This window comes from Nematolebias whitei, chromosome 9, assembly GCF_014905685.2.
Source record: "Nematolebias whitei isolate Nwh7 chromosome 9, NemWhi1, whole genome shotgun sequence".
NCBI classification, from domain to species: Eukaryota; Metazoa; Chordata; class Actinopteri; order Cyprinodontiformes; family Rivulidae; genus Nematolebias; species Nematolebias whitei.
In genome coordinates, this window is record NC_056506.1 from 43,754,440 (window position 1) to 43,764,037 (window position 9,598).

A 9,598-nucleotide genomic window follows, 5' to 3' on the forward strand; every position below is an offset into this window, starting at 1 on the left:
TTCAACCATCTTTAGTTTTGGAAAGGCTACCATTAAAAAGATGAACTTCACCACCTGGCAGGGGCACCATCAAGGGGCAGCCACGGAGGGAATGGCCACCATGGTGCCCACCTTGACTGGCCCCCCTTGGCCAAACAATTTTGTCCTTTTGAGTCCACAGTTGTTGCTTAGTGTTAATTTTTAATCTTCCCAAGCTATTTAGGATTAGTAAAACCTTATAAACATGAAACATATTGTTTTTAAGCAATTAGAAATGAAAAATAAAAATATATGTTTTTTAGTTTTTTTATATTAAACAAATACTCTGAACAGTCTCAAACTTATGTCCTCGACATTAGGATCACAAGCGATTATATACATGATTTTAAGTATAAAGTTAGGAGAGGACAAGCTAAACTGAGTAGCGACAGTATAAGTTCTGAAATTAATATGGCTTGAAAAGCAAATAATTCCTTTATTTGCTTTTCAAGCCATATTAAGGCTGTCTGATCTGGATGCTCGACTTTGTGCTTTTGGAAAACCCTTGGCGGGCACCCGTAAGCTGCGCAGAGCCACTAATGCTAGCTCACGTTAGCAGTCAGAAACCACAGGCCGGTGCCGAGAAACGCATGCCTGCATGTGTGCAGTCGCCGCGTCCTGTTGGGAATTAAATCTGCATCTCCATAAAGTTGGTCAGCGGCAGGAAGCGTGAGGTGCTCTAAAACGTTGAATTGTTTTAATGCATTTTTTGCACCACGGAGGGACCATCGTCAAGCTCCGGTCGAGTCGTTTAACAGAGAGGCGAGGCTGAGGGGTTTTGGACACGTGCAGAGGAGAGACAGTGGATCTATTGGACAAAGGATGTTCGATATGGAGAGACCCCAGAGGAAGGTGATGAGAGGAAAAGAAGGTTAGTCAGACAGAGGAGGAGGCTGAGAAAGGGAAAGATGGATAAAGCTGAACAAAATATCACTTCACAGCAAATTAATGTCCAATAAGCTTAATTCTATGTGTTTAAGGTTTGCATTATCTATTAGCTGCTTTATACACCTAAAAAAATAATCTTACTGCAGTGAGGGACAGAATGTCCAGGATTTATAGCCTCTTCAGCCACAGCGCCTCCTGCTGGGAGTCAGTTCTCCTCCTCAAGCTGCTGAGCAAACCTCTCCTCTGCACTGGATCTGCAGATGAGTCAGCGACTGTGGCTGACAGGACACTTATCCTCTCACTCAGCAGGCTTCGCTTGATTATTTTACATGTCAAAAACCTGAACCTCTCCCGATGGACTCATGGATCAGTTCCATGGATTGTTTGTCAAACTTGACCAGAACAAGGATGGGTTCATATCGGTGGCAGAACTCCTAGAAGAAATGAGGAAACATGGGATTGTCTCAGCAGATGGAAAGGCCCAGGTAAGATTTCAGCTGCTCATCCACCGTTAAATTAATTTCAACTTGATGTTAAAGTTGTTTTCCTTTAGAATATTATCAGTTCTTACGACAAAGATGAAGATGGCCGGCTGGATTATAAAGAGTTTCTCAGCTACATGAGAGACAGAGAGAAAAAATGGAGAATTCACTTTCATGACCTTGACAAGAACAATTGTGGTGAGTTATAAAAACACTTTTATTATTTGAAAATGTCACCTTTTTCTAGGGAATGTTACATGGCTTTATTAACTTTTGCACCTCCTGTTTTATGTTTTGTTGGATTATAATAAATTAGTTTATATAAATGTGTACATTTATCCCCAAACGTCATTTAAGTTTGTGTTTTTCACACTAAAAATGAGCTTTTTAAGGTCTACAGGGAAGGTTTTAAACAGAAACATGAAAGTTGTTTATGATACACATAAAATCACGCTTCGGTCACCTTTGCACCTGACATCTTTCAGGAAACCAGAAGTCAAACAGACTTTGTTTGTGTTTTATTAACTCTGTTTCTCTTGTGATCAGGCGTGATTGACCAGGAGGACATCATAAGTTTGTTTAAGGAGCTGGGAGTGGTCATTTCAAAGCCAAACGCAAACAAAATCATACAAATGTAAGAGATTTTTGTCTACTACCTCAAGGATTTATTGTTCTAATTCAAATAATTCTATGTTGGGATAAAAAAAAATACATATTGCTCTAATTTACATAAATAATCTGTTTGCTGTGCATCACTTTGCGCAACTAGCAGTTACTGAACTGGTTTGAAGCTGATTTATGAGCTGTTAAATAAACTCAAACAAACACAGACCAATAAGTTTTATTTAAAAGAAGAAAAAAAAAACAGATCATTGCAAAAAGCAGCGTAAACCTGAGAGCTGAACAAATACGAACTTCTGCTGAAGAAGCTGAAACTGAGCTGTTAAAGCTAAAAGAAGAAGCCTAATAAAACAACAAGAACAAAAACAGCTAAAAGTGCGGTAGTAGCTAAAATTAGAAAAATGCAAGCCAAAGGCTACAATTACCTTAAAGCAACAAAAGGTTAGCTAAAAGTAGAAAAAGGCTAGCTAAAAGCTAATAGTAGCAGAAGGGCATCTCAAAACCCAGATAAATGTTAGCAGACACCAAAAACAATAAAAGACTAGCTAGAAATTAAAAGTAGCAAAAGGGTAAATGTAGTAAAGTGCTAGCTAATGAATAAGAGTGGCAAAATGCTACCTAAAAGCAGCAACATGCTAGCAAAAAGGGAAAAAGGCCAGCTGGAAGTAAGGACTAGGCAAAATTTCAAAGTATAATTGTAGTTAAAAGCTAAAATTAGCAGATTGGTAACTAAAAGCCAAAAGTAGCTAAATGCTAAAATTCAAAAGTAGCCAAACACTATCTAAAAGCTAAAACTTGCAAAATGATAACAAAAAAGCAAAAGGCTAGCGTAAGCCAAATGTAGCACAGCAGTGGCTGAAAACTAAAAGTAATTTAAGAAAGGAATGGACTGTACTTATACAGCGCCTAATCTAATCAAGATACTCAAAGTGCTTTACAACACAATCTGTGCCTCATTTACCCATTCATACAGCGCTCTACTAGATCTCTACAAAGACTAATTAGTGCTTTATCACATTCAAACACCGATGGGACACACATCGGTGAACAATGGGGGGTTCAGTGTCTTGCCCAGGGACACTTCAATATGTGACTGCTGGTGGAATCAAGAAGATTCAAGTAAAACCAGTTTGCTAAAGCAATTTTTTTAAACAGTGTTTGAAGTGGATATTTTATTTTTACTGGGACATTTTTTTGTCAAATAAAATTAAATATTGTGTAAAAGTTACAAACCAAAAGCCATAGCATGGATGTTTTTATATATGGATGGTTAAAACCGCATCAAGTGTGAAGACTATAATAAACAGAATAAATTAAAAAATGACGAGTGTGAAGCTTTAAACAATGAAACACACAAAAATCTTCAGCGTTCTAACTAATGTCGTTCATTTAACATTCATTGACTCATTCATTGCAAACATTAAAGAGTGAGTGAGTTGTGTCCCAGAAACAGGCTTCAGTGTTTTCCACACTCGTCTCCCAACAGATTATTTCTGTTCTCTGAAGTTTAACTCATTTATTACAGGCAACATGTACAGATTGTGATGTTCTGACATGCACGTCGTGTTCGTTTCTCACCAGGATGGACAAGGACAGCTCCATGACGGTGGACTGGGATGAGTTTCTGCACCACATCGTCCTAAACCCTGTGGACAACATTGGAGAGCTCGTGTCCTCGTGGAAACACAGTTTGGTAATTTATTTCTGACACAATTAATTTAAAAAACGATTCAGAAGCCGATGAGCTGATTGTCCCCGTTGGCCATTCTGTAGGTGTTTGACGTGGGAGAGAGTCGAGCGATGCCCATCGAGTTCCCCGACGATGTGTCTGGTTTTGGTGCTTGGAGGACATTTGTCCTGGCATCGGGTCTTGCTGATGCTGTGTCTAGAACTGCAACGGCACCCATAGACCGTCTGAAAACCCAGCTCCAGGTTTGGCCTAACGCAGTCACCACTGGTTAAAAACTGGCTGACAAAAGACAGAAACTGTCGAAACACAAAGAGTTTTGGCTACAGGTCTTTAATTTACATCGTAAAATTTTAGTTTTTTTTACAATTAAGCACATAAAAGTTGTATAGAAACATTATGTAACTTTCTATCTGTTACATCTGAAGCCGAGAACAAAAATCTCACAGAGATTTAATCAACATATTACACTTTTTATTAATAAAAAAAAAAAGGAAACGCGTAAACTCTTTTATTGTGAAGGATAACAAATACATTTAATTCCTAATGCATTAAAGCTTCTTTTTTTTTCTTCCAAAAACAGCCATATACAACATGGAAAATGTAGTAATATTATCCTATCAATATTATCCCCCACAGTACAGAGAAAACTAACTTTTACACATCTTAACATATTCATATAATAAGAGTAATCATAATTTTGTGCAGCAGTTGGTGAATTGAAACGGATAAAGCTTCAATTATTTCACGCGTTCCCTTCAGTCTGCTTCAAAGAGTTAGTAAATAGGAACCATTTGCTCACATGTACGGACTGTGCAGTACCTGTGTCAAACTGAAGGTCCATTAAATAAATGTAAATCCGTTAGAACTGGCCGGCTCTGTTTCTTCTCATTGTCAAAAATCATTATTATCAGAGCAAATTATTTATGGACTGTAGTTAATATTTGATCTCTCTGTGAGCTTTGATTTAGTCGTGGAAAGAAAGAGCAGCTCAGAAAATGACCGATCAAACTTTTCTTGATGATAAAACCTGAACTGATGCATCAGAGCAACAAAGAGCCGGACTTAATGTTTATATTTTTCTGTAATCTTTATTTCTTCCAAAATGTTATAGCTGTGTGTTTGTTTCATTGTATGTTTTATTTGTAGAAGGTATCTTTTAAGCAGGTTTGATGGTTTATGAAAAAACGTATTTTTATTTTTTTCTTCTTTCGGCTGCTCCTTTTTTTAAAGGTTGCCACAGTGAACTAACTCGCATGAATATGATAAAACGGTTTATGATAAAATGTCTTAATTCAATTCTCAATTCAATTCAATTCAGTTTATTTATATAGCGCCAACTCACAACAGAAGTCGTCTCAGGGCACTGAACAGAAACATTTATATATAAAAATAATAATTTAACATAATTTATTTGAAGAGCAGACTGCTTTAATTTTAACTCCATCACAGAACTCTCATCTTGAGCAAGCACGAAGGTGACAGTGGAAAGGAAAAACTCCTTCATGAGGAAGAAACATTTAGCAGAACCAGGCTCAACCAGCTGGGCTTGAGAGGAACAGATACACAATGGCAGGTCAAGAATCACATGTTAAGATAGAAATAATATCAAATGAAAATTATTCAATTTTAGCAACTCATTTAAGGACATGAGGTCAATTTGTCCTCCAGTGGTCTCAGCTTAAGACAGCATAACAAGTCAACACTAATTATAGGATTTATCAAAAAGGAAAATCTTAAAACTGGACAATGTGTCAGCCTCACGGACAGAAACTGGAAGTTGGTTCCACAAGAGAGGAGCCTGATAACTGAAAGATCTTCCTCCCATTCTGCTTTTGGAAACTCTAGGAACCACAAGTAAACCTGCAGTCTGAGAGTGAAGTGCTCTGTTAGGAAAATATGAAACAATAAGATCTCACATATAAGATGGAGCTAGGTTGTTGAGAGCTTTGTAGGTTAGAAGTAAGATTTTGAATTCAATTTTCTGGATTTGACAGTGGAGAGAAGCTAAAACTGGAGAGATATGATCTCTCCTGCTAACTCAGCAAAGTGTCAATCTGGGTCAATATTTAATGAGAAAATATAAACTGACCTTGATATTCAGATGGAATATGTCAAATTACTGTGTTCATATAAAATAAAATAAAAAAACTTTTTCCCAGTGACATTTGTATTATATAGAATTTAGAACAAGCACGATGTATTTAATAAAAAATAACCATTGTTTCAAAACACATAGCATTCTTTATTTCTGCCTTGCTCTCAAATATTTTTTTTCTTTTTATTTCTTTATAAAACTTGCATTGCAATGATTTGTTATCTGGGTGTCCAGACACTTCTTTAAAAAGTATTCAGTTAATCCAAAATGCTGCTGCCAGAGTCTTAACTGGAGACAAAGTTTATATTTTTGGTTTCCGGGAGTGACTTAGTTTGACGGCCCTGAAGTTTCCTGTGTGCTCCGCAGGTTCAAGGATCCGGGGCCTTTTCCCAAGGCTTCCAGGAGCTGAAGGCAGGCGGTTTGCGCTCCATGTGGCAAGGCAACGCTGTCAACGTCCTGAAAGGAACGCCACAGTCCACGCTGCAGTGTCTCATCTATGCGCAGGTGAAACATGGCTGACTGGACCAAGCTTTCCACTCTGAACGATTCCCAGATATCTTCTTGTTTCTAACTGCTAAACACGCTTCATCCAGATGAAGGTTTACACCCAGAACCGAAGTCAGGAGACCCTTACAGTGCAGCAGCGTTTTGGCTTGGGTTGCATCTCTGGAACTGTTGCTCACGCCGTCTTTTACCCCTTAGAGGTATCAGAGAACAGAGGCAGGTCTGAAATCAACATTTCTGTTCCGTTCTTTGTTTTGTCACACCAACATTGGAAGAAGCATTTTTCTCACTAATGATACAAACAAAAGTAAACACAATTAGTGCTGTAAGTTATTTAGGAAGGTGAAATGCTTTCGGACATCAAAATCCAAATTATCCATGTCCATTTTTCAAATTAATCTGAATATATGAATAAAATCTGACTTGTCTTAGTGGCTCTTTGTCTCCTCTTTTCTGCACCACAGGTGTTGAAGGTGAGGCTGAACCTGCAGCAGGCCGGCACGTACCACGGTGTTGTGGCGTGTGCTCGGTCCATTTACAGACACGAGACTTTGTCCTCCTTTTACAGAGGTTTCAAACCCAGCATCCTCTGTATGATTCCCTACGCTGGTGTGGAGTGTGCAGTTCATCAGGTGAGCAACTCTGGACATCACGAAGTTAAAGAGCAATCCAACAATGTTCAGTCAGGTCATCTGGACGGTTTCCTTTTTATGCTGAGACGTTTCGTCCTTCATCCAAAGGACTTCCTCAATCCGAGGCGAGAAGCCACCAAAGAAAACTGATTCCCACAAACAGCACACTCCATAGCATAGTGGGAAAAACAGTTTGCTGGTGCTAAGATGGCCTCTGGAGCTTGTTTTTTGGGTGGCTTTTCGGATTGAGGAAGTCTTTTGGATGAAGGACAAAATGCAGCGGTGTAGTCTACACGATACGCAAGCATATTTTTTATTTTATTTTATTAACCTTCATTAACCAGGCAAATCCCATTGAGATCACAGATCTCTTTTGCAAGAGAGGCAGACTAACATGCATGTTTTTGGCATATGGAGTATACCCACCAGAAAAGCTTAAGAATTTCAGTATACCCACTTAAAAGTGCCCAATGATACACAACATATCATTAGACACGTGTCATTGATACATTAAATGGCAGTTAAACCCTTCTGTAAAAATCTATCTGTATGCAGCGCTTGTTTATTACATTTGCTTATCCAGCGAATTATTGTCTAAATCTGTACTTACTACTTAATACTTGAACATGTTATGCTTTGATACTGTTTTATAAATTATATAAAGTTTTTAATACAAAGCCAACTGTTGTACAAAGTTTGTTGTTCATTTATTCAATTATAAGCATCAGAGAAATTTGGAAATGTTCAATATGCTTTAAAATCAAAATCAATACATTGTATTAACCGGTGCACTTTGGTTTCTAGCACAGTATACCCACTACAAAAATGTAGACTACACCACTGACAAAATGTCTCAGCAAAAAAAGAAATCGTCCAGATGACATGACTGAACATTGTTGGATTTTATACCTGGATTATTGAGCATGAACTTTGGTGTTAAAGAGCAATGTTTATTAAAAAAAACAACTGTTTTTCTTTTCATCGCAGTCCATTATGAACTGGGCGAGGAGCCAGCCCAACTACAACAGTGACTACAAACTGTTTTTCTTCAGTTTTGTGGCATTTGCCTGTGGACAAATCAGCAGTTATCCGCTGGCGGTGATCCGAACTCAGCAGCAATCTCAGGGTAACACCTGTCATCTCCCCGACCCACACACATAGTGTTGTTCTGTTAAATAGCTAATAGTACCTTTATGAACAGTATAAGGGACTTGCATTCAAAAATAAATAAACTGAGGCTGGAACTTAGACTTCTTGTCTTAGTGAGATTTACGAATGCACCAAGGCAGCATGGGGAGGGTTGAAGCCAACCTACCGCTGTTGTGCCTTTGTGTCACCAAGTGAGGTAGTAACAGAGCCGAAACAGCTGACATGTGAAAAGGTAAGCCGGCTTTTCGGTTCAAAGATGTGATATCACTTTAAGACTTAAAAGCACGGACAACAATAAATTGATTGATTACCAAGAAGAACATCAATATTGATCCATAGTAACTTTACATTTAGTTAAAAACAAGGTTAACCACAAAAAGAATTGCTGAACTAAGTTAGTTTGTCATGTTCTGAAAATGATTTGAGATGGACATCAATCACACATTTAATTATTTATTATTTATTTATTAACCTTTATTTAACCAGGCAAATCCCACTGAGATCACAGATCTCTTTTGCAAGAGAGGCCTGGGCCTGAAGGCAGCCTAACATGCATGTTTTTGATCTGTGGGAGGAAACCGGAATACCTGGAGAAACCCCATGCAAGCACGAGGAGAACATGCAAACTTCACACAGAAAGACCCCAGGTTCAACCGGGGATTGAACCCAGGACTTTCTTGCTGTGAGGCAACAGTGCTAACCACTGAGCCGTCGTGCTGCGATGCGAGTTCTGAGCCATGCCTCTTTTTGCTCCACGATGTTTGCTTCGTTTTTGAAAGCTCACATCTGTGCGGGACGTGTCCAGCTCCATTAGTGATTTGTGAACAACCAGAGCCAAATTAAAGACGGACCTACCTTTGTGGATGTTGAGGAACTGATTTATGCCGTGGAGCAAAGAATATGGAGAAAGAGATAAAAAGTTTCATCCAGGATAATGTCTAGTCAACAAGGGGGCCTGTTTTTAACGTGAAATATTAGGTAATGCAGTTCGTTCACACCAGTACATCGTTGTCGAGAAAGACTTATTGTATAAGACTGAATTATGATAAAATCCTGGCTGTTGTTTGGCTAGCTGTTAGCATAGATGAAAACTTCTGCCTTTTTTCAATACTTTGCACTCCATGACTGATGTCACATCTAAACAGATTCTAACTATTGACAACTATTTAACAAAACACCACTTCAAAAATGAACAGACTATCTCTTTAAGCTTCTGAGCTGATGCTTTACTCATCATTTTTGTCCCTTTTTCCAGCTTTCAGCTCAGGGTTACATCCAGCCTCGGGCGTCTTACCAGGACTTACTGAGATATACGAGCGAAATGGATTCAGAGGATACTTCAATGGCATGGGAGCCAGCTTCGTCAGAGCTATTCCATGTGCGCTGATTAACTACACTCTCACGAAAAAATTTGAAATTTTGTTTTCTTCCACTGAGTCTTGAGGAACATCAATGTTTGTGACTGTTAATGACATATAGGTTTCCAAAAATAACAGGAATCCTGAAAATAGGCTGAAGC

At 38.5% G+C, this 9,598-nt stretch overlaps 1 protein-coding gene across 1 annotated transcript; it reads left to right on the forward strand.

The window, feature by feature from the left end:
- The first annotated feature begins 1,268 nt into the window (after positions 1-1,268).
- On the forward strand, positions 1,269-9,522 carry slc25a24l (solute carrier family 25 member 24, like). The gene is made up of 10 exons (XM_037681879.1): positions 1,269-1,391; positions 1,460-1,586; positions 1,935-2,022; positions 3,591-3,702; positions 3,783-3,941; positions 6,161-6,298; positions 6,388-6,498; positions 6,763-6,930; positions 7,918-8,056; positions 9,335-9,522. Exons 1-10 carry the CDS (start codon positions 1,269-1,271, stop codon positions 9,520-9,522), a joined length of 1,353 nt encoding a protein of 450 aa, XP_037537807.1.
- Positions 9,523-9,598: the final 76 nt, after the last annotated feature.